Genomic DNA, 23416 nt, shown 5'->3' on the forward strand with positions numbered 1-23416 from the left:
CTCCAAAAGCACGGATGCTTACACTCCCCTCGCTTCCTACGGAGCAGGTCGGAGCTGCCGCCCAGCTCGGCAGTAAGCGCGGACCCCCGGCCGCCGGCCCCAGCCTCAGAGCTGCGTGAGGGCAGGAGGAGGGAAACCAAGGCCAGGATACTCGAACCTCGGGGCCCTGATCCCTCTGCTGTCCCCGCGCCTCCACCAAGCCAGAAGCAGGGACCCTCTTAAGAGGGACCGCTCCGTGGCCCTACGCAGTCCTTAGTGTCCGAAGAGCGCTTTTCTCCACCGCCTGCCTTCCCACCTGGCTCCATGCCCGCGGGGCTGCGAGCCATGACCCTCACTCAACCTAGCCCCTGTAGCCAGCTCACAGTGGGCACTGCTGATTTTCACTCTCATGGAAGGGAGATGTGAAAGCTCAGAGGGCTTATTTCACTTACTTCATCATTCATTCAAGGAACGTCTACTGTATGCCAGATCTTGACGAAGCAATTGTTCTCACATCTATGCAGGTCTCAGCCAGGAAGAAAAAAAAAAAAGGGTACACTTGGGAACCGGGGCGCCCCAGCACATCCAGAAAAGCATTGGGAGGTTCCTAAGCCAGGGGCACACACCAATCCCTTCTCTTGTGCATCCACGCACAAGGTCATTGGGCATATATTGTCAGTGTCATCCCCCCAGGCTCCCAGGTTCACAAGACCTCTATATTCCTCAGAAGGGAGCCCTTCTTTGCCTGGACATCCCCTACTTATCCTTCAGCACTCAGTGGGGAGTCATCTCTAAGCAGCTGTTCCTGACGCCCCACTCTAACCCCATTATATGCCCCTGCTGTGCTCTGCCCCGTCCTTCTTCCCTCTAGGGCAGCGCCAGTCACTCTGGGTTGTCAAGGTCAGGTTTTTAATTTTCTGTCTGGCCAGTTTCTTGAAGACTGGGAAGTTATCTTAGTCATTTTTTGTATCTCCAGCATCTGACAAAGTCCTTTACACGTAGAATAAATGAGTAAACGTAAATCTCCCAACAGCACAGTCAATGCTCTGCTTGTTTTAACATATGATCTCACACTTAAGGAGTTCAATGTTGCCTATTAACCATAATGTTGCCTCTAAGCCTCTCTCTGTGTCTCTCTGTCTCTCTCTCCTCACCTTTCTTCTTCCCTCTCATACCCCCAGCCTCGTATGTGCTCTGAGAGATGGTGAGCACAGATCAAGAAGTTTCGTTTGCTCCCCAGAGGACAGGTCTCCACTCCAGACCCTGTGGTTAAGGTGATCGAGTTGTGGGGAAAGACTGTGGAGCAAGCCCACCCAGACAGACCCTTTCCAGAGGGTCCGCTGCCGATTTCAGGCCTGTCCAGACTTGGGGAGCAGTGCAACTGTCAGGGATGATGGAAAGGGTTTGGTGTTAGGAGGGTGGAGGGCACAGGGCTCCTGGGAATGACAGAGTCTAATGCTGGAAGCAGAGTGGCTGTTTGTTCTGCCCCAGCACAGCTCCTTCTGGTCCTGACTGAACCAGCAGGGTCAGATAGCAGACCTTGACTGCTGACCTCTTGGCTAATGGAGGGAAGGACAGGGGAGGAAGTTGTCAACTGTAACATCCAGGGGTCCAAGCTCTCCTCAGGGAGCTCTCATCCAGAGTATTAGGACTAATCTCTCCCTGGCTCCAGGGGTGCAGGTCACGATTCACCCTTGATTTGAGGAGCATTCAGAGGAGATCTGAACCAGTCTATTCTCAGGACCCAAATATGAGTAAAACCCAGACCAGTACTGGGTTGAGGGTGAGAATGAAGATAGGAGGCTGGAGGAAAGGGCTTAGCAGGTATGGGGGGGGGAAGTGGACTGTGGGCTAGGAGTGGTGGGGATGCCAGCCAGGTGATCAGTTTAGGGGGATAATCTGAATTAATCCTTGTAATCCATGGACCCAGGATTCAGCCTCCCTCCTAATCCCATCCCAGCAGATCATCCTCTCTGAGGACTGATGCAGCCATTTATCCACCTTTACCCTTATTTCTAAATGCCTAGATTCTTTCATTAAAAAGAAAAAAAAAGTGAATCTTCTAAAGATGCAAAAAGTACAGCATATTATACACATTCTTCTGCAAACTTTCTTTTTTCCTTAACATGTTTTTCTTTTTACATTTATTCATGCTGTTTCATATAGCTCTAGTTCATGAATTTTAACTGCTGAATTTTGTTCCATTGTTTGAATATACCACAATTGATTTATCCATGCTTCTGCTAATGAACATTTGGGAAATTTCCAATATTCCATATTGTAAACAATGCTGTGATGGACAGTGCTGTGCATGCCTCCTTGGCATATATGTAAGCACATCTCTAAAGTAGATACCTAGAAGTAGAATTTCTGGGTCATAGAATATGTGCACCTTAAACTTTACTAGGTATTGCCAAATTGCTCTATAAAGCAGCTGAACTGATTTTTACTCCACTAACAGTGGCTGTCAATGCTTTTTTATTTTATTTTTTTTTAATTAAAAAAATTTTTTTAAGATTTTTTTTATGTGGACCATTTTTAAAGTCTTTATTGAATTTGTTACAATATTGCTTCTGTTTTGGTTTTTGGGCCGCGAGGCATATGGAATCGTAGCTCCCTGACCAGGGACCAAACCCGCACCCCCTGTATTGGAAGGCGATGTCTTAACCACTGGACCGCCAGGGAAGTCCCTCAATGCTTTTTTAGATTCACAAACATATTTATAAATTTCTTTGCTCACCATTCCTTCTTGCATTTCATTCCTTCCTTCTTATTTCGGTTTCCTTCTTATGAAATATATCCTTTGGTAGCATTTCAGTGAAAGTCTTTGAGTGGTAAACATTCTCAGTCTTTGTCTTAAAAGGTCTTTATTTCACAACACTTAAATGGAAATTTAGTGGGCATAAAATTTTAGGTTGACAATTCTTTTAGACTTTTGAAGATATTCTATTTTTTTCTGTAATCTTTTGCTGCTAATAAGAAGTCAGCTGCCAATATAATTGTCTCTCTAGGCAAACAAGTTTTTAAATTTTTTAAATTTTTTGTTGCTTTTAAGAGTTTTCTTTTTCTCTTCAGTATTCTCCAGTTTCACCACAATGTGTTTATAAGCTCAGTTCTCAATCTGAGGACTGTGTCTTTCTTTTATTTTGGAAGATTATCAATCATTATCTCTTGGAATATTATTGGGTTGGCCAAAAATTTCAAACGAACTTTTTGGCCAACCCATACATTTCCCTCATTCTCTCTGTTTCAGGAAACAATATATATATTCAGTGTGACAGTGTAATAGGCATATTCTTTTCCTCATGTCTTTTAACTATTCTTTCATATTTTCTATCTCATTACTTTCCCCTTTCCCCCCATATTTTGAACAATTTTATCAGCTCTATCTTCCACTTCACTAATTCTCTTTCCAGCTGGGTCTAGTCTACTGTTTAATGTCTTGAGTCTTCAATGGTATGTCTTCCATTTCCTAATTTTTTTTCCCTCAATGAGCTGCTTTTTTTTTTCATAGTGCAATATTTTCATTATGGTTTACTTTTTTGTCTTTAATCTTTAACACTTTTAAGAATACTTATTACACAGTGCTTGTCATGTTGTTCTATTATGCACAGTTCTTGGAGTGTTAATTGTCCTGTTTGTTGTGTCTGCTGAGTCTTCCTTAGGTGGATTGCTTTCTTGTCTAGTTTATAAGATTTTTATTGTGAGTTCTTCTTCAGTAGGTGTTTTTTTTAAAATTAATTAATTAATTAATTAATTTTTGGCTATGTTGGGTCTTCGTTTCTGTGTGAGGGCTTTCTCTAGTTGTGGCAAGCAGGGGCCACTCTTCATCACGGTGCGCAGGCCTCTCACTATCGCGGCTTCTCTTGTTGCAGAGCACAGGCTCCAGACACGCAGGCTCAGTAGTTGTGGCTCCCGGGCTTAGTTGCTCCGCAGCATATGGGATCTTCCCAGAACAGGGCTAGAACCCATATCCCCTGCATTAGCAGGCAGATTCTCAACCACTGCACCACCAGGGAAGCCCCAGTAGGCGTTTTTGATTTGTCACTTTTTAGTGAGACTCTCATATACCTTGGGGTATGAAAACAGTCTTGGAGAGCTCTTTCTTGCTTCTGTGAGGCTGTGTGGTATTCCTAGGGATTTCAAGTTGTCCTAAACCAGGTTTATATTTAATTTCTCTGCTTAAGGATTCAGCATCATGCAAATAACATAAATCCAGATGCAACACAAGCATTTTCTCAGGTTCAGACTTCAATATCTCAGGGTTGACTTGGATTTCTAACCCTTTTCTCTGCTTCGTTGAACTGGTGTGTGCCATTTTAGTTTTCTTTCCATGGATAAGGTAGATCTTTGATATTCTGAGCTTTATGCAGGGGGTTCAGTCCCAGCTCTTTGTCGCTGGTGGGCTGAGGGCACATAGCCTATAACTGAAAGCATTAGAACACATCTCCATGTCCCTGGTATATGTTTGTGATCTGTGTCTGAAATGAACCATGGGCTACTGTGATAGTCCCTCCTCCTTCTCCTCCTCCTCCTTTGTTTAGTTTTATATTCTTTCTTTAATTCTGTTATCTATCTGGGAATTTCCCTTTTTTTTTTTTTTTTTTTTTTTTTGCGATATGCGGGCCTCTCACTGTTGTGGCCTCTCCCGCTGCGGAGCACAGGCTCCGGACGCGCAGGCCCAGCGGCCATGGCTCACGGGCCCAGCCGCTCCACGGCATGTGGGATCTTCCCGGACCGGGGCACGAACCCGTGTCCCCTGCATCGGCAGGCAGACTCCCAACCACTGCGCCACCAGGGAAGCCCGGGAATTTCCCTTTTTAAACCAATTTTGCAATTGTTCATATGTTAGTTTTTAAATTGTTTTATGTAGTATTTCTGTGTGTGTTTTACGGGACACTGGGTGAAGAGAAACTACATTAGTTCAGTCTGTCATGTTGTCAGAATTTCCTTTCCAGATTCTCTTTATCTTTAGTAGTATTCCTAACAATCCCTATGTCTGTAAGGTGTGTTATAGTTTGCAAAGTGTTTTCACATACAGTTTCTGATTTCATCCTCTCAACTTTAAGAAATGAATATTATTGTTCCCATTTTACCAAGAGGAAAGCTGAGACTCCGAATTGTGATTTTATGCCTAGCTTTTGGACTTTGAAGCCAATGCATTTCATAGCTTGGGTTTTACATGGAGAGTTTGCCTCTTCTTGACCTCCAGCTCGGGCCCTGATTGTTCTGACCACCCGCTCTCTATCTGAGGCTCTCTGAGAGGCTTTCTGCCTAACACGAGGGAACCCTTTGGCTCCACCTTCTCAGGTTCAGCTCCTGGAGCTATGCCAATCCCCTTCTGCTCGGCTTAGCCTCAGCGGAAATAATGGGTATATACAGGCCATGGCTAATGGGGAGACTGACTGGCAGCTTGTCTTCAGGGTCCTTTATTCACTCACCACTGGGTCATCTCTGCTTCAACTTGAGAAAGGGCAGGCAACGTATACTTGTGTGGCGGGGAAAGGGGAACAGAAAAAAAGAAAAATCCAGCAAAAGTAGGACTCATCTGGGATTTAAACCCGGGACCTCGTGCACCCTAAGTGAGAATCATAGCCCTAGACCAAAGAGCCACTGAGGGTTACTCTTTGCCAGCTGTGTCTTCTTTGCTACATCAGTAGTAGCCGCAGTTTGTGGTTCCTAGAAGGGCCTCTCTCCTCCGTCCAGGCTGGCTCCCAGCCCAGGTCGGCTGCACTCCAGCAGGCCTTGCCCCTCGGCTCTCTCCACTGCTCCCTGGCCCACTGTGGAGCCACACGGTGATTAGGCAAGGTCCCATCTTCCCCGTGACCATCCAGTTCTCCCTCAGGGCTGCCAAGCGGAGTTCGTGGGGTGCTGCTGGGGAAGGGCAGGGAGGGAGCCAGTCTCCAGCCAGCCCCCCTTCCGGGAACCCCAGGGCTGAGGGGGCCTGCCTGGCATCTCCTGCACCCATGAAGAAGCACTCTTCTTTCTTACCTCATGATCAGACCAACAGAAAAAATCCTCCAAACTCATCTGCCTCCTAGGTGGGGACTAAGAAGTCTGTCCCAGGTCACCCTTGACTAGGTGATATTTGCTAAATTACTCAGTTTCTTCATCTGTCAGGTGGGGAAGTCACACCTGCCCTGTCTGCCTTACAGGGTAATTTGAGGATCAGGTGAGAAAACGTATGTGAAAGCACTCTGCAAACAGTAAAGTGCTGTACAAAGGAAAGGGGTTATTATGATGGCAACATGAGGGCAAGGAGAAAATACATGAGCGGAAAGCTGCCACTTAATGCTTACCGTGGGCTGAGCAGTGTGATCTGTGCTTTACAGATCTTACTTAACCTCGTAACAGCCTTGCGAGATAGCTGTCACCCCACTGTAAGAAAAAGAAACGTGCCCAAATTCGACTTATACGAAGCACATTTATCTGAATCCAAAGCGTGTTTTAAATGCGATACACACTGCTATCCAGACTTTCTAGAAAACCAGAGATGGGAATACATCCTGTAAATACCCACACTTCCTCCCTCACCCCAGCCTGCCCTGTTCATCCCACCCAGGAAAGCTTCAGGGAAGAGCCTGCCGATCGGCTAAGGGTGGCCTGGGTGGGGTTCTTCAGGCTGGGATTCCCCAAATGAGAGTGAGGGGAGAGGTCACACATCAGAAACTGGGGCCTTGTAGGAGACCCAGTAGGCTCTGTCTGGCTCTCTCTTTTGTGCTGCCACTGTACCACATCCATCACACCTCCAGGACCCTTGTTTGACCCCCTAGAGGGGGGTTCCCTCTAGGAGGCTGGGAGCTTCTGGGGGGACAGAGATCTGTCTTATTGATCTTTGGATCCAGCCTCGTGTCTGGCACTTGGCAATCCTGCTGACGAAACAAACAACTCCCAAGCATTTCTGTGTACCTGGCCTTAGGTAAGCACTCTACCAGATTAATCTCATTTCATCCTCACAGCACAACTGCTGTTGTAGGCATCTCTTAGCAAATGTCTGTGGAATAAATGAATGCGTGAATGAGGGAAAGAAAGCAAGCCAGGAGTGTGCACCAAAAAACCACCAGGGGCAACAGATATTCAGGGGGATCTTCATTACTTGGCTTGAGGTAAAAGCCATAAGCCTAAAGAAACCCTCCCACCATCCATGCAAAAGCAGGCTTCCTAATAAACCCACGCGTCTGTTGGATACGGGGAAGAATGGCCCTCGCTTTAGAGAACAGATTGGCTAACATTCCTTTGTACCCAGGGGATGAAGTTTTATTATCCCCATCCAGAATGTCTGGACCAGACGACTGGCTCCACTAACCAATCATGGCCAGAGAGAAAAGCAACAGCTCATCTATTCTCAAACCAAAGGGACTTTTTTGGGTAGCTGTTCCCCAGCTTTAAACTGGCTTATAAATAAAAGCCACTCAACGCGTCATTCCATTACCTCAGTACACATTTCCTAATTGTTTCTCTCGCTGGGTGTGCCAAGGAGTGAGGTGTCTCCAAGCAAGGGCGCCAGGGGGACTTTGCTGAGAATGTTTCAGGGCTGAGACCGGGACTGGGTCCCAGCCAGTGCTTTTCTCTGGGGGTACTATTGGAATTTGAGGCAGGATCATTCTCAGTGTGGCCGGTATAGAGCAGTGTCCTGCCCACTCAATACCAGTAATCCCCTTCTTTGCCAACAGCCATAAAACACCCCCCTCCCACCCCACATACCTCCAAATGTCTCCAGGGTAACAGGGTGGGGGAGAGGAGTACCGCCCTGGTGGAAATCCATTGCCATCTACCATGCATTGTTTTCCGGGCTAAAATTACTGTGGCCTTGATCTAGGCTGTAGGAGTTTAGGCCCTAAGTGGTTCATTTGTCTCTGTATTTCAAAGCCAGCAGATGAAATTCTCTAGGAAGAGTCATGGCTCTACCTCGGGGCGGGGTGGGTGGGGGTGGTTTCTCCTCTTTCCTCCCAGGCATGAGGATGGCTTTCATTCAGGCAAATCCTTGGACGATTCCTCATTTCCACAAGAGCATGTAGAACTTTCTCTCATCTCACCACTTGCCTGGAGAGTCTGACTGGTCAGTATTTAACAGACAACATTGCCACAACACATTTCAAGCTCAACACATCATTTCAACCTACGCATCAAAAACACAGCAAAAAGTGAACACTGGTTGCTTCTGGAGAGGGGAACTGGGAGCCTGGGTGGGAAAGAGATGTATTTTTTACTGCATATTCTTTTGTACTTTTTGAATTTTGAGCCCCAGGCATATACAATCCACTTGAAACAGAAATCCACTTGATAAAAAACTAAGCAGGGAGAAGCAATGATTAGAGAGGTTAGGGAATAATGCCTTTCAAGCCTCTAGAGAGTTGAAATGTCCTCTGGATTAGAGTAGCCTGGCAGAGCTGGTATTTGGCCCCCAGCCGAATGGTTCTGGTTTATGTCCAGTTCTGAATCGTGCTTTGTGTGGAGCCCATATTGAGGGTAATAGTCAGCAGGAGACCCGATCCTGTGAAACTGGTTGCTGTGCTACTCAGGAATGCTGTTGAGGACATTATTATATCACACCGGTGTCTCCTTTGTGAAACCCCATTCTTGCCTGTCATAATCTGAAGAACAGTTGGTTTGTGTTGACTTTCTGGACAGTGAATTACGTAATTCACTGGGCAGGTCTTGGATGAGCAGACAGGATGACTGGCAGCTTGGGCACTGCTGAGCTAAGGGCAGGGGCAGGTGTGAACATGGCATGAGAGGGACAGTGAGCAAACTAACCTCGACCTGGCTGGGGGAGGTCTGAGTAGGAAAGGTTCCCTCTCTGGGTAGACTCACCATGAAGAAACTGGCAGCCTGGGGTGCCTTAGACCTCTAGGCATTGTCGAGCTGCCCCTGAACTGTTCCATGAAGGCTGTTACTAAGGTGCTCCAGGGAACTCTCCATTCCCTGCCCCTTCCTGCAGCCTGAGGCTGCTTCCCAGGCTGGCTGTGAGCCCAAGATCCCTGGAGAGGGACACTTAGGGGGCACCGTCCACAAAGGGTCAGATGGGGTGTAAACACCTACAGGGATGTAGTAGTGCCTGAAGTCAAAGAAGAAGGGTGCCTTCCATAGGTCCACTCAAAGGGAAAAAAAAGTGATGGAGGGTCTTCTTTAAACATGGGTCAGCATCTCCCAGGCCCCAATGAGCCCACTCCTATTCATTACAGCGCCTGACCGTTGCATGTCCGGATCCTTTGAGCCCACTCTTATCCTCTGGAGAACATACAATCGGCTTTGGGGTCACAAAAGGTTTAGGTGGGGGCTTAGGGTCTTTAATCCCAAACTTTGTCCTTAGGAAGCTTAGGATCAGCACTGATCTTTCAGGGAGCTCCAAAGTGGCTTTGGAGGAGAGGTTCTTTGGCAGGGTCGGGGAGAAGTGGTGGTGGGAGGATGATCTATAAGGGGAATCAGAGTGGGTGGTGGACATCCCATGAGCAAGATGTCAGAGGAGGAGGAGTTTTTTCTGTTCAAGAACATCTTGGTGGGGCCGTGGGATGGGCCTCAGTACCGCCTCGCCCCTGTCTGGGCCTTCCACCTCCAGGCAGCCTTCACGGGCTTTGTCTTCGTTGTAGGGACGCCACTCGATGCCACAGTGCTGGTGGCCACACTGCGCTACAGAAAGTTGCGGCAGCCACTCAACTACATTCTGGTCAATGTATCCCTGGGGGGTTTCATCTACTGCATCTTCTCTGTCTTTGTCATCTTCATCACCAGCTGTCATGGATACTTTGTCTTCGGCTGCCATGTTTGTGCTCTGGGGGCCTTCCTGGGCCGTACAGCAGGTATTGCGGGAGAAGGGGGCTGGGGGGAGGCAAAGGACACCGCTCCATGATTGGAACCAGGGGCCAGGCTGTTGGGTGAGAGTGGGCCCCAAAGAGGAGTCTGGGGGATAGAAGTTTGGTGCTCTTTTGCATACTGAGATATAAAGCCACCCAGACTAGAAGTCTAACCGAGTCCCAAACTCTACTTCACTAACCACTCCAACCCTTCCCTCCCTGTGCTTTCTCCACCCCATCTGTATTCCACTCTGCCTGCCAGGATGAGTGGGGCTGTTTACCCTCTTACCCTCACATTTCATCACAGGTCTGGTGACAGGCTGGTCACTGGCCTTCTTGGTCTTTGAGCGCTACATCATCATCTGTAAGCCCTTCGGCAACTTCCGCTTCAGCTCCAAGCACGCACTGATGGTGGTCCTGGCCACCTGGACCATTGGTATTGGTGTCTCCATCCCACCCTTCTTTGGCTGGAGCCGGTGAGAGTGCGGGGCCGCTGTGCTGATGTAGCTAGAAGCTCAGGTTGCGAGGGCGGGAAGAGAGTTGGGTATAGTCTTTGACCTCTAATTTTTAAAGAGCTGGTGGAATAAATAAGGGAAAGGGCTGTGGGAGACAAGTGCTAAAGTTTACCCTGCAGTTGCAATTGCTAAAGGCTCGCTGGTGAGGACAGAAAATACCCGCTGCCTGAAGTCATTCTGGGTTCTAAGTGGAGAACACAACCCAAGAATCTCATCTTCCTCTCTACTAATTGAGCCTCACAGTGAGTAAGTGCTTGGTCCCTTGCAGGTTTGTCCCCGAGGGTCTTCAGTGTTCCTGCACCGTGGGCACCAAATATTACAGCGAGTACTATACCTGGTTTCTCTTCATTTTCTGCTACACTGTGCCTCTCTCCCTCATCTGCTTCTCCTACTCTCAGCTGCTGGGGGTCTTCAGAGCTGTGAGTGCCTTTCGTGAGGGTCAGGGAGGAAGGGATCACAAGGCTCTAGGTGAGAGGGAAGAGCGGGTAAGTGCTCTAGAACATAAAACATTCGGAAACGTCCAGTCAGGTAGAGGGGTATCAAAAAGCAGTGAAGGAAGTGGGGACAGGGAGATGATGAAATGAAGAATAAGGCTGAGTAATTCCTGCTCAGGTATATCAAGAGACGCATGTGATCTTTTCCATCGTCACAGACCAGAGAGCTGCCTCCATCTTGCCTTCCTCAAGGAGGGGGAAACAGAGGGACTAGGCCAAAAGCTGGGACAGCAGAGAGACAATTAGAGTAGATGGCCCCCTAGTTGAAGAGTCCAGAGATCTAGGAGTTCAGGGCCAGGGATAAGAGGGTGTGATGTTTTCTGTGCTCTTACCAGGTTGCAGCTCAGCAGCAGGAGGCAGCTACAACCCAGAAGGCTGGGCGGGAGGTGAGCCACAAGGTGGTGATGATGGTGGGATCCTTCTGTCTCTGTTACACGCCCTACACTGCCCTGGCCATGTATATAGTCAACAACCATAACCACGGGGTGGACTTACGGTTTGTCACCATTCCTGCCTTCTTCCCCAAGAGTGCTTGCGTCTACAATCCCATCATCTACTGCTTCATGAATAAGCAGGTAAAGCTCTCTATTTATATTCCTAAGACCTGGTTCTTCTCAACAATGACTTTTAACTCCAAGCACCTGGGACTCCACTCAAAGGGTTTCTTGGGGTCAACAGGGAAGGCATGGAAACCCTTAGCAGGCTAGAAAGCACTTGGTAAGTAAGCCCAGGGATGAAGGCGTGGTCATCCAGACAAGATCACAGAACTCAGGGAAGACAACTTGAGCCATAAAATTCGAGTTGCTCCAAAGGGCAGGATGAGAAGTGAAAAGGCTTTCCGTTTCACTGAAAAACTGATAGATCAGCGGTGCCCCTAAATTTCCATTTCACGAGTTCTTAATCCTTTCCAACTTCTAGTCTGCACGACCATTTATGTGAAACACAGAGATCACAACACATGCGTACGTTTCTAAAACAGCTTATCATCTGAAGGTACCAGGTGGCTTCCTATCCCAAATCCTGAATCTAAGCTAATAACCCAAACTCAGACAAATCAAGGAGGGTTCCTGCCGTGTAGAGCTAACACTCTGCTTTGAGAATTGTTATTTTGTTTCCTCACTTCCAGAGATGGATTCAAAACGAATGCGAAACCTCCTGGACAGAAACAGAATTGGCAGTCCTTCCCCAGTTGGGAGCGCTTTCAAGTAATGGTGGGGTGGGTGGGCGGGGCTATTCTGGGGTCACTTTTGACAGTGCTCTTATGGGGCAGGGTGGTTTGTGAGGTCTCCCAACAGTGAAATTCTACACATTCTCAGAGTTAGCCAGAATGTGTAGGGATTATCACTGTAGACCCAGGAGTAGTGCGTAGTCTTAGCCTGGAATATAGCTAGCTCTCAGTATTGGGAAGATATAATCAAAACCACCTGAGGAGATCCTGTGTATAGGGCATTGTGCAAGGCTTTGAGGATACAAAGAATGAGATCTTTTTTCCCCTATGCTTCCTGATGTTATCTCCTCTGTACCGCTCTACCAAGGGGACTATCTCCAATTCTGCTCTTTCCTCCAGTTCCAAGCTTGCATCATGGAGATGGTGTGTGGAAGGCCCATGACAGATGAGTCTGACATGTCTAGCTCCCAGAAAATGGAAGTTTCTACCGTCTCTTCTAGCCAAGTTGGCCCCATACTGGCCTGTTTGCAGCAACAAGGATTTTACATTTAAGGAAATTTCTACCTTGCCTGTCAAAAACCAAACTACTACAACACAGAAAACGGGAAGGGGAGTGATAGCAATTTGAGGTCAATTTTCCATTTTCCTACTATTTCCTTCCTACCTACACAAAGCTACTGTTCCAGCTGGGTCTACTTCAGACCACCCCAAAGGCCATTTCAACAATCATCAGTTTCTACTCTTTAATTTTTTTTTATTTTTTGTGGTACACGGGCCTCTCACTGTTGTGGCCTCTCCCGTTGCGGAGCACAGGCTCTGGACGTGCAGGCTCAGCGGCCATGGCTCACGGGCCCAGCCGCTCCGCGGCATGTGGGATCTTCCCGGACCGGGGCACGAACCCATGTCCCCTGCATTGGCAGGCAGACTCCTAACCACTGCGCCACCAGGGAAGCCCAGTTTCTACTCTTAAGTGGCAGAATTTACAGCACTTGGAGAACAGATTTCTACATACACGGCAACTGTAAAGCAGTCTGGCTGATGATTTTTCAGTGTGTACACAACAATTATTTTCCTTTCTAGTAACGTTTTTTCCCTACTGGGGATCTGTTCAAAGATGATACATTTTGAATTAAAACAAACTTACGGAAACACTTTAGAAATGGGAGAGACATTAAAAAAAGAACCTTTAGAGTTTCCCTGGTGGCGCAGTGGTTTAAGAATCCGCCTGCCAATGCAGGGGACACGGGTTCGAGTCCTGGTCCGGGAAGATCCCACATGCCGCAGAGCAACTAAGTTCATGCGCCACAACTACTGAGCCTGAGCTCTAGAGCCTGCGAGCCACAACTACTGAGCGTGCGAGCCTAGAGCCCGTGCTCCACAAGAGAAGCCACCGCAGTGAGAAGCCCACGCACCACAACAAAGAGTAGCCCCCGCTCACCGCAACTAGAGAAAGCCCAAGCACAGCAACGAAGACCTAATGCAGCCAAAAATAAATAAATAAAATAAAACAAAACAAAACAAAAACCTTAAAAAAACCCTTTAGTAGGTCCCAAATGAGTTTGAAAGAACTTTCTTATGCTGTCACTGCCAGTAATTGCTATCGCTTTGGCTGGGACAGCCATGCCCACAAACCCCTGTACCAGCATGAATATTCCAGGTGCTTCCTTTCCCCCCACACCTCCTATCTGGCTAAACCTATATATCTGTTTTAAGCTGTGTATTTACTAAAGTTAATAGTTTAATTCCCTTCATGTTCTCAAAATGAATTTGCACATCTAATACCATTTATAAACTATACAAAATGTTCAAAAAACTGTTTTACCTTATACTCCCTCTCCCCACCCCCTGAAGAAGAGACTTTTTGAAATAAAAATCAAGATAAATGTGTGTACATTCAGAAATGGCTTGTGTTTGGTATCAGGCAATTATGTAATGAGCAGCTGGGCTCCTCTCCAGTTATATGGCCTAAGGGAAGCAGAGAAGGGTTACAGCTGTAGAAGGATGCTAGAAGATTTCAGGAATAGGAAGAAAAGAGTAACCAATTTGGGAGAAGGCAGTAACTTCTCTGGGTTGGGGTGGGGGGTATGATAAACCTTCCAGGAGAGCTCTTTTTCTGTGCCATTTTATAACACCCATAATTCTAAGCAAGAGTTCCATTTCTTAAGAAAATAAAGGACATTCATAACCCACAGTGAATGTAAACAGTTTTATTTAGAAACAGATAGGTACCTGTTTGCATTACAGAATATAAAACTGGGTTTACACTCTATAAAAAATAACCAATATCCAAATTCAAGAGAGCTAGCATTCACAGAACACACTATGTGGGTGTGCAGCTACTGTTCACCAGCCTCAGGCTTGATTTAAACCAAAAGAAAAAAAAAAAAAAAATCCAGGGGGATCATTAGAGATTAGAGTACAATGCTTACTGATGAGCACCCAGCATCCAGAAGTTGCTGTCTTAGCAGATGGAGGTTTGCTTTCTAGGTGCGTGACTTTAACATAAGGCCTGGGTTCTCTGTACCTAGTGACCTATGAGGATCTCCTGCCACACAATTCATGACGTGCCCTCTCCAAGCCAGGGTTGGTGGGCATTATTAATTATCCCTGATCTTCTTAACAAGAAAAATGGGGAATCTGGAAGGCAGAGAATTTCCACTCCCTTATACTGGGGTTAAAAGAATGTATCCACTCTCAAGAGCTCAATGCAAAGGCTGGGGTGGAGTTACACGATATCCGGCTTTTTACCAGGCCAAGTAGCCCACCTCAACGTGATTGTGGAAGACCAAAGGATACACCTAGGTTCAGATTATAATAATCACCCAGCACCACCTGAATGTATTATCCAGAAAGATATATGAAATAATAACGGATATATATATATATATTTGTCTTAGTAACCTGAGGGCTAAAAACTTGGAATATAATAATTCTTCTCAAAAGAGGTCCATCTGTATGAAAGGGACCAAAAAGGACAGTTTCCTGTTATGTAAAATATAGGTAAAGTGAGTTGGGAACAGAGGTGGTTTCTTCAGCTCCTTCTACAATGTCCCTCTCTTTGATCAGGGTTGGCCATGTTGATTCATGATAAACTTTTTTTTGGCAGTGGGGAGATGGGAACGTAGGGAGTGATGGGTCGAAGGCAGGAAGGGTGAGCGATGGTCCTCAAACCAAAGAGCCCTCTCATCTTTGAGTCTTAGCTCAAGCTCTCCAGCTGACACAGAAACAGGCCTGGTAGTAAGTGGTTAGCATTCTGAGGTACGAGGATCCCTGGTAAATTCAGCAGCATGTGGTTTTTGGAAACCAGCCCACAAGATAAGAACACTGCAACCAAGCCCCTAACTAATACTGCTATTTAACCACCGTCCAAAGGAGAAAGGAAAGAAAAAAATCCCACCACACTAGGAGGTTCTAAGCTTTCATTTAAGGTGGTCCAAATAATCTTCTCTTTATTTTATCTTCGAGTTTCTTAAGAGAATCCTCATTCAGTGATCATTTCTCTCATTAAAGGCACTTTCAATGACATGATTGGAAAGGAGTACATTTTAACTGCAGTGCAGATTAATTCCTTGGAACACCTGGGGAAATAGGAGCTGAATAGGGGCACTTACAGTGATTCAATAGGCAAGACAGTCTTGAGCACTTCAATAGATGCATACCCAGAAAAAAGCATGTGCCCTAAAAACACTTGTATTTTTCCTTTAGTTTTCCAGCTGTTTCTATGTATAGCTCTGTAAAGAGATCACACTCAGTACTTGACTGATTTTCAAGACAGTGGCCCCAACTCTTCCCACCACAGCTGTGCTTGACAAAATTAGCAAACAGCTAGTCTTACAGGGAAGGAAAAAAAAAAGAATGAATGAAATCAAGTTGAGCCAAGCTTTCTTACAGCACAGGGATCGGTCCTTGCCCAGACAATGCCAGGACCTGGACCTGGAGCAGCTGAATGAAATATTCGGCCCCTCCAACTTATGCAGGATACTTTTCAATAGGCAAGTTTAAGTGTTATCTCTCTAAATATGAATTGTGGGGACTATTTCTTCCCTCTTCTCTCTCTTGAACATTTCTTATTGATCTCAGGCTTAAAATTAATTAACTCAGAATTATAAAAATTATATGATAAGGGTTGAGACAGAGTGAAGGGCTAACGTTTGCCTACAAAGTGTGAGCTGAGGATCTTGATCCTTCATATCATACTCCCAACCAGAGAACAAATACAAAAATAAACACACATGTTATACATAATACAAAGTGTAAATCTACAAACACAAGTGTACTAATTAGAGTTTTTCCTCAGAAGCACAGTTTCCCTCCAGTCCCTCAGAGAGGAGGAGGAATGGGGACGGGATTTTTAAGACAGCTTTTCATGTCTTAAAAAGTTTGTAATAACAGTCTCAGTAGCGCAAACAATTTCATGTGAAACCAGAAGCTGTAAAAATAAATTACTTTTGAAGAAATGTAGGTTCCTCTGTCTGCAGCTCAGAACTCGTCATGTCGTACTAAGGCCTCACCAAAATCTGTGGCCTGGCTGCCCACAAATAAATCATACTTGTCAACAATCTCCTCCTTGGTAAGCTTGCCATCCTGAAAGTAGAGAGAACAGTGAATTGATGCAAAATATATTTCTTATTTCAAATTTAGAACACTGTTAACATACAACAGGGGTTAGTCAAGATTTACGATTCTAATTCCCACTAAATTAAATGTGAACTCAATCCTCACTGCCCACCCCCAACACACACACACACACACATACACACACACGCACACACGCAAAGAGGGAGTAAACAGCAGTTGATACATTTTTCTTATCAAGGAAGTTAAGTGGAAGGATGGAAATAATATAGCTCAATAGCTCAATGCTAGGGATATGGGTTTGTTTTTTGAGAAGAAAACGCTCCCTTTCGAGCAAAATGTGGGACATCTCCTAGATATGGGTAAGAGATAGTCAAGAATAGCAGGAAAAATACTTCAAAGTGAATCAAGTCTTTGTCTAACAGGAACAATGAAATATGCTAATATCAAGCACGGTCTTCAACTCCAAAATGACCTAGTCACCAATCATATTCCAGACAGAACCCCAAATGAAGGCTCAGATACTCATCTCAAGAATTATCTAGGCTAGATTCCCAAGGGATGACTACATCAGTTTCCTTTTCTCACATGTCTCAGGACACAGCACCTGGCTACTGAAGTGACTGAGCAAGAACTCAAAACAGACTGACCCTCAAAAAGGCTCAATAAGAAACTGCATTAGGAGCCTCTCTGGTGGCGCAGTGGTTAAGAATCCGCCTGCCAATGCAGGGGACACGGGTTTGAGCCCTGGTCCGGGAAGATCCCACATGCCGTGGAGCAACTAAGCCCATGCGCCACAACTACTGAGCCTTTACTCTAGAGCCTGCGCGAGCCACAACTACTGAAGCCTGTGCCTACAGCCTGTGCTCCGCAACGAGAGAAGCCACCCAAATGAGAAGCCTGCGCACGACAACGAAGAGTAGCCCCCGCTCACCACAACTAGAGAAAGCCCGCGCGCAGCAACAAAGACTCAATGCAGCCAAAAATAAATAAAATAATTTAAAAAAAGAAAAAAGAAACTACATTAAAACCAAAGATCAGTCTAAATAAAAGAACATTTAGAATTCTAGAATCCCCCAACTTTAGACTGATTTTCAGTTTGCTCTAAGGAGAGCACTCAAATCTCTGAAAAAGGTGACAGGGCTCAGTAGTAACACGACTCTTTTAATGAACTGAATGCCTTCTCAGATAGTTGATCAAGGGTAATTTTAACAGGTTTCAGAGAAAAGCTGATTTATAAGCTCCTACAAATGATTTAATTTTAAAAAGCATGCTTGATTTAAGAAGGAAACAACCAGCTTTGAGTAGGCAAAATGAGCCTGTAAAAGATAAAAGAACAAAGGAAATAACAACAAAAAAGCAAAGAAGATTTCCTGGGGTTCCAAAGATAGCAGATGATGCATGCTGGGCACAGGCTATATCCAGAGGCTCTTTCTGAGGCCTAAATTTCTCCAATGCTGGGAACATTGGGCAAAGGGATTTCTAAAATGAGATCAGAGAGCTAGCGCTGCCCTGTAAGTTTTCAATCGCCAACTTTAGATCCATAGCAGACTCAAACTAATTAAGACCTTAAATGCTCTATGTACCTTAACAGGAATTTTTTAGGCAATCCCCTAGAAACAGAATTCATCACTGATAGATTATTTGGGCCTGGACAGACTTACCTTGTTTTGGTCGGATTCGTAGACTAGGTGCCTGGCTTCTGCCTCTGCATGATCATAGTCTGAGGGAAGGATCCAGTCTTTGGTCTCTTCCTTATCCATCTTCCCATCTCGGTTCTTATCTCGAAACTCAACAAATTGTTCTCTCTCAGTCTTTACCCATTCTGGCTCATCAGCATTTCCATCATGGCTGTACATGTCACCTGTGTGAATACACATCCATACAGAAGATGAGTTTGTCTTTTCTCAAAGACTGCCCCATGCAAATCTGACCTGACCCTTTTTCCTCATTCATCAGTTTGGAACCTAATAGCAGTTATAAGGGTATTTTAGGTCAGAGAGACCTTAAGAAGCAAGGAGTTTTCCTGATGTGTGATTATTGATCTTGCAACAAGAATATTTCCAGCTGTTGGTCTTGAATGATATGAGAGCAAAGAGAATCCTTTAAAAAAAATGCAGAAACAAAGGGAGATGACTAGCGTCAAGAAAGGTGAAGACCAGGACTTCCCCGGTGGAGCAGTAGTTAAGAATCCGCCTGCCAACGCAGGGGACATGGGTTCAATCCCTGGTCCAGGAAGATCCCACATGCTGTGGAGCAACTAAGCCCATGTGTGCCACAACTACTGAGCCCGCGTGCCACAACTACTGAAGCCCACGTGCCTAGAGCCTGTGCTCCGCAGTGAGAGAAGCCACCACAAGGAGAAGTCTGTGCACCACAACGAAGAGTAGCCCCTGCTCGTTGCAACCAGAGAAAGCCGGCGCAGCAATGAAGACCCAACACAGCCAAGAATAAATAAATAAATAAATTTCTTTTTAAAAAAATAAATAAAAAGAAAGGTAAAGACCAACTTTCATAAGATAGTTGTTCCCTACATTCCATTTCACTACTAATTAACCTGACCACTAGTTTTAGAAAGATGTGGTTTTAAATCCTAAAGAAAACTTGAGAGGTCTATAAGTCAAACTGTCCACCAACCAATTACAGAGTATACTTTTTTTTTAAGTATTTAAAAAAATTTTTTTTTTTTTTTGGCCGCGTTGGGTCTTTTGTTGCTGCGCGTGGGGTTTCTCTAGATGCGGCGAGCAGGGGCCACTCTTTGTTGTGGTGCACGGGCTTCTCATTGCAGTGGCTTCTCTTGATGCAAAGCACAGGCTCTAGGCGCACGGGCTTCAGTAGCTGCAGCAAACAGGCTTAGTAGTTGTGGCTCCCGGGCTCTAGAGTGCAGGCTCAGTAGTTGTGGCACACAGGCTTAGCTACTGTCAAAATTCTTTTAGGAATTACATGAGTGAAAGTCTGAAGACTCCTAAATTACACTATATCAAAGTAAGTGTACATGCATTTCATGTAAGGTATGGGAACACACCTAATATAAGTCTAAGTAACTTCTAAACAGTTATTTACCTGTGATAAAAGTAATCTGTATGTTGGGACCCATAAAATGGAGGCTGCCCCAGTGGCCCGGCCCATGCCACAAATCTAAACCTAAGTCAGCCCACACTGCTAAGAAAACCTAACATATATCAATCACAACCCTCCAGCTCAGCTTCAGTCAACTTACCTTACCCTTAGAAAAGATGACCTGTTATCTTAATAAGGAAATCCCTGACCTCCTAGCCAATTGTGTCCTGCATCTGAGTTGCCCCTCTAATGTTTTATAAAGCCTGCTCTTGCCCAAAACCCCCTAGGAAGAATGCTCCACTGCTTGTGAGGTACTTTACTCCCCCGATCCATGGATTGTTTTCCCCTGAATAAAGGACATCAAACTTGTTACTAAATTCTACTATTTCCAGCATTTTGCAGTTGGCACTGTCATTTTCCTGAACTTGAGGGTTAAGAGTAGAACTACTCCTTTCTGTCTTAAACACAAATTGGGAGTCTCAGAGCAGGTCTTGCCAATTCTTTTTTCATGTTACAGCACATTCAGAAAACACAGTATTTGTACGATCCACTGGCCAGCACCTTGCCCTAGCTGTCCTGAGGGTCAGGGAGACCTTTCACTGTATACAGATTGGGAAATTCTGAAATAGGGAATACATGTGTATTAGGAAACGCACGTTAGGAAAACGTGCGTTTAAAAGACGTATTTTTCTTTCTTTCTTTCTTTTTTAATTTGGCCACACCACACGGCATTCGGGATCTTAGTTCCCCAACCAGGGGTCAAACACGGTCCCTGCAGTGAAAGTGCCAAGTCCTAACCACTGGACCACCAGGGAATTTCCTGAAAGACATGCTTTTAATAGAAGCTAGAATATACAACATAATGTAAGTGCATCTTAAAGCTAGAAAAGTAAGGATAAGAATTAATACTATTTAATTTTCTATTAAAAAATTCAACCTGGGCTTCCCTGGTGGCACAGCTGTTGAGAATCTGCCTGCCAATGCAGGGGACATGGGTTCAAGCCCTGGTCTGGGAAGATCCCACATGCCGCGGAGCAACTAGGCCCATGAGCCACAACTACTGAGCCTGTGCGTCTGAAGCTTGTGCTCCGCAACAAGAGAGGTTGTGAGAGCAAGAGGTCCGCGCACGGTGATGAAGAGTGGCCCCCACTCGCTGCAACTAGAGAAAGTCCTCACACAGAAACGAAGACCCAACATGGCCATAAATAAACAAACAAACAAACAAATACAATTAAAAAAAATTCAACCTATATAATGATATTAAGGAATTACTAATTATTTGAGCTTTTATTTAAAAATTTTTAGAGATACATATGTATCTTAAGAGAGATATAACCAAATGTTTACAGATGAAATGAGATGCTGATTAGGATTTACTTCAAAATAATAAAGGAGGTAAGACGTGGATATGGATTTAAAAGGATTGGCCATGGGTTGATGGCTGCTGTGACTGGGCGTAAGTACAGGGGATTCATTATACTATTCTATTTAATTTTGTGTATGCTTGCAATGCTGTGTAATAAATTTAAATGGCTCAACAGTATAACTCTGGGGACTTATTAATGCTAAATGTAAGAGGCAAAGACCCTTTGTTTCTTTTTGATCTTTCCTCTCAACAGGGCAGAAACTAGCATACCCCTAGAAACTGGAAGATACTGTTTGGGAGACTTTTTAGCTTTACAAAGCCCGGCACCCAAGATGTAAAAGCGTTTGCATTAGTTGATGATTTGCAAAACAAAGTCATACACACACAGTTGATAGTTTCAGTAGTTTCAAGAAACAATTGATCTATACGATGGGAGGGAGATAGAAGTATCTCTTTATTTGGCCCCAATGCTTGGGAAATGATGGTACTTAACTGTTATAAAACTTAATTCCTCTCAAGAGGTTCAAAATGAGTTCCTCCGTTTTAGCAATGGTGATAAAATGGCAAAAACCAAGAATTAAAAGATAAAATATTAAAAAAAAGAAACAGTCAACTTTGAAACGGGCTCAGTAAATGCACCCAGGCCATTTATTTCCACTGTGCTGATAAACTCCACTAAAAAAATCATTTTGGAAAAAAATTCCATCTTCCCACTGCTTACCCCTCTCAAAGTACATCATGGAGTCTTAGAAGAAAAGAGTATTCAAGGAGTATTTCAACTGGAATAACTCTAGAAAATAAATGGCAGGTATAATTAGACAAAATTTGAGTAAAGGAGTGACTTGTTCAATGGACTGAAGTGACATACAGGGATAGAGGTAAGGGCTTAAGTCTCCCTTTCACACTTAAAATAACCATTCCAGGTAAAGATCAGAAGCCTAAAAACAAATTGTCTTATGAAACACAAAACCAGTGGTGCACTAGAATTAAGTTACTATGAGTAAAAATAATAATTGGAAATATAAAATTATCTAATATCTTTTAAAATGGAATAACATTTGTAACAAAGACATCTGTAGTATCTTCCATCTCTTCTCCTTTACTTATGCTAATTTCCATCACACTAACTGTGTAACAATTTGCTCAACTACTTGCTAAGAGGCAGCTCCTTTTTTTAAAGCAATGGGAAAATCTTGAAATTATTTTGAGGATAATAAAAATAGCTTTAGGGACTTCCCTGGCAGTCCAATGGTTAAGACTCTGCACTTCCACTGCAGGGGGCACGTGTTTGATCCCTGGTTGGAGAACTAATATCCCACATGCTGCACGGCATGGCCAAAAAAAAAAAAGCTTTACTTGAGAGAAAGGTATAGCATCTAAAATAAACAGACAACTTGAAGGTATAGTAGCATCTAAAATAAACAGACAACTGGGAATTCCCTGGCAGGCCAGTGGTTAGGACTCCAAGCTTTCATTGCTGAGAGCAAGGGTTCGATCCTTGGTCAGGGATCTAAGATCCCACAAGCCGAGGTGTGGTCAAAAAAGTAAAAAAAAAAAAAAGAAAAAGGAAAAGAAAAGAAAACAAAACCAGACAACTAAAAGGAAAAATGGCAGAAAGGAGTGATTTTTAAAAAAAAGACGAAAGGAAACAAATTAAGAGAATCTAGACAGAAAACATGAATAGAATACAGCGAAAAGGAAAGACTAAGAGGAATCAACAGCTCTTAGTCACCCAACTGTCCCCTTTGTCCTATTTCCATTTCCTAATGCCAGTCTAGGCTCCCTGCAACTCCTTACTGTCAATTCCACAGGGCATCTGGGATGTACTATTTCAGCAGTCCACTACAGTAGCCACTGGCCACATGGGGCTACTGAGGACTTGAAATGTGACTGGTCCAAACTGAAATGTGCTTTAGTGTAAAATAAACTTTTGAAGATTTGTAGGAAAAAAAACCCTCAATGATTTATATTGATAAAATGTTGAAATTATAGTATTTTGGAATCTTAGGCTAAATAAAATACACTATTGAAATAAATTTCACCTGTTTCCTTTTATTATTTTTGATGTGGCTATTAGAAAAGTTAAAATTATATATGTGGCTCACATTTACATTTTGATTTGCCAGTGCTGCTACAGACACTTTATCATGACCCCCTATTCCTCACACTGGTCTGACTTAATGATGTGCTGAGAGTTGACCCATGGGGTAAATTGTTTCTATTGGTGAACATATCTTCCAAAGCTTCTCAGCTTCTTCTAAGAAAAACACTAGAAACAGACTTACCAATATACTCCTCCAGATCAATGAAACCATCAGCATTCTTATCTATATCTTCCATTGTTTCCTAAACAGAAGAGGGTAATTAGACTTAGTATCTGGATGAGTTAGTTTAGGCAATTATTTGTCATTCATTAAAACACACACACACACACACACACACACACACACACACACACACACACA

The 23416-nt window shown here is 44.5% G+C and overlaps 2 protein-coding genes across 5 annotated transcripts in view; one reads left to right on the plus strand and one right to left on the minus strand.

Moving 5' to 3' along the window:
* The first annotated feature begins 4824 nt into the window (after nt 1-4824).
* OPN1SW (opsin 1, short wave sensitive) lies at nt 4825-12732 on the plus strand. The gene is made up of 5 exons (XM_027102015.1): nt 4825-9779; nt 10081-10249; nt 10557-10707; nt 11118-11357; nt 12350-12732. The coding sequence occupies exons 1-5, from the start codon at nt 9428-9430 to the stop codon at nt 12500-12502; spliced, it is 1065 nt and encodes a 354-aa protein (XP_026957816.1). The 5' UTR covers nt 4825-9427; the 3' UTR covers nt 12503-12732.
* A 1409-nt stretch (nt 12733-14141) lies between these two features.
* The window catches only part of CALU (calumenin), a 28666-nt gene continuing 19391 nt past the window's right edge, over nt 14142-23416 (minus strand). For all 4 annotated transcript variants that reach the window (XM_027102018.1, XM_027102019.1, XM_027102017.1 and 1 more), the window contains exons 5-7: nt 23237-23297; nt 18190-18389; nt 14142-16534 (exon numbers count right to left, since the gene is read on the minus strand). In XM_027102018.1, the coding sequence (XP_026957819.1) occupies nt 16430-16534; nt 18190-18389; nt 23237-23297 (366 nt within the window). In that variant the 3' untranslated portion in view covers nt 14142-16429. The remainder of the gene's footprint in view (nt 16535-18189; nt 18390-23236; nt 23298-23416) is intronic.

Source organism: Aethalodelphis obliquidens, unplaced genomic scaffold (genome assembly GCF_003676395.1).
Source record: "Aethalodelphis obliquidens isolate GAN/ISIS:26980383/991018 unplaced genomic scaffold, ASM367639v1 scaffold5, whole genome shotgun sequence".
Classification (NCBI taxonomy): Eukaryota; Metazoa; Chordata; class Mammalia; order Artiodactyla; family Delphinidae; genus Aethalodelphis; species Aethalodelphis obliquidens.

What these genes read in the sequence shown, in the direction of transcription:
- OPN1SW (XM_027102015.1), top strand. Translation starts at nt 9,428, where the DNA reads ATGAGCAAGATGTCAGAGGAGGAGGAGTTTTTTCTGTTCAAGAACATC. An exon ending in CCCTTCTTTGGCTGGAGCCG is followed by an intron (nt 10,250 to 10,556) that starts GTGAGAGTGCGG and finishes GGTCCCTTGCAG; the next exon opens with GTTTGTCCCCGAGGGTCTTC. An exon ending in TGCTGGGGGTCTTCAGAGCT is followed by an intron (nt 10,708 to 11,117) that starts GTGAGTGCCTTT and finishes TGCTCTTACCAG; the next exon opens with GTTGCAGCTCAGCAGCAGGA.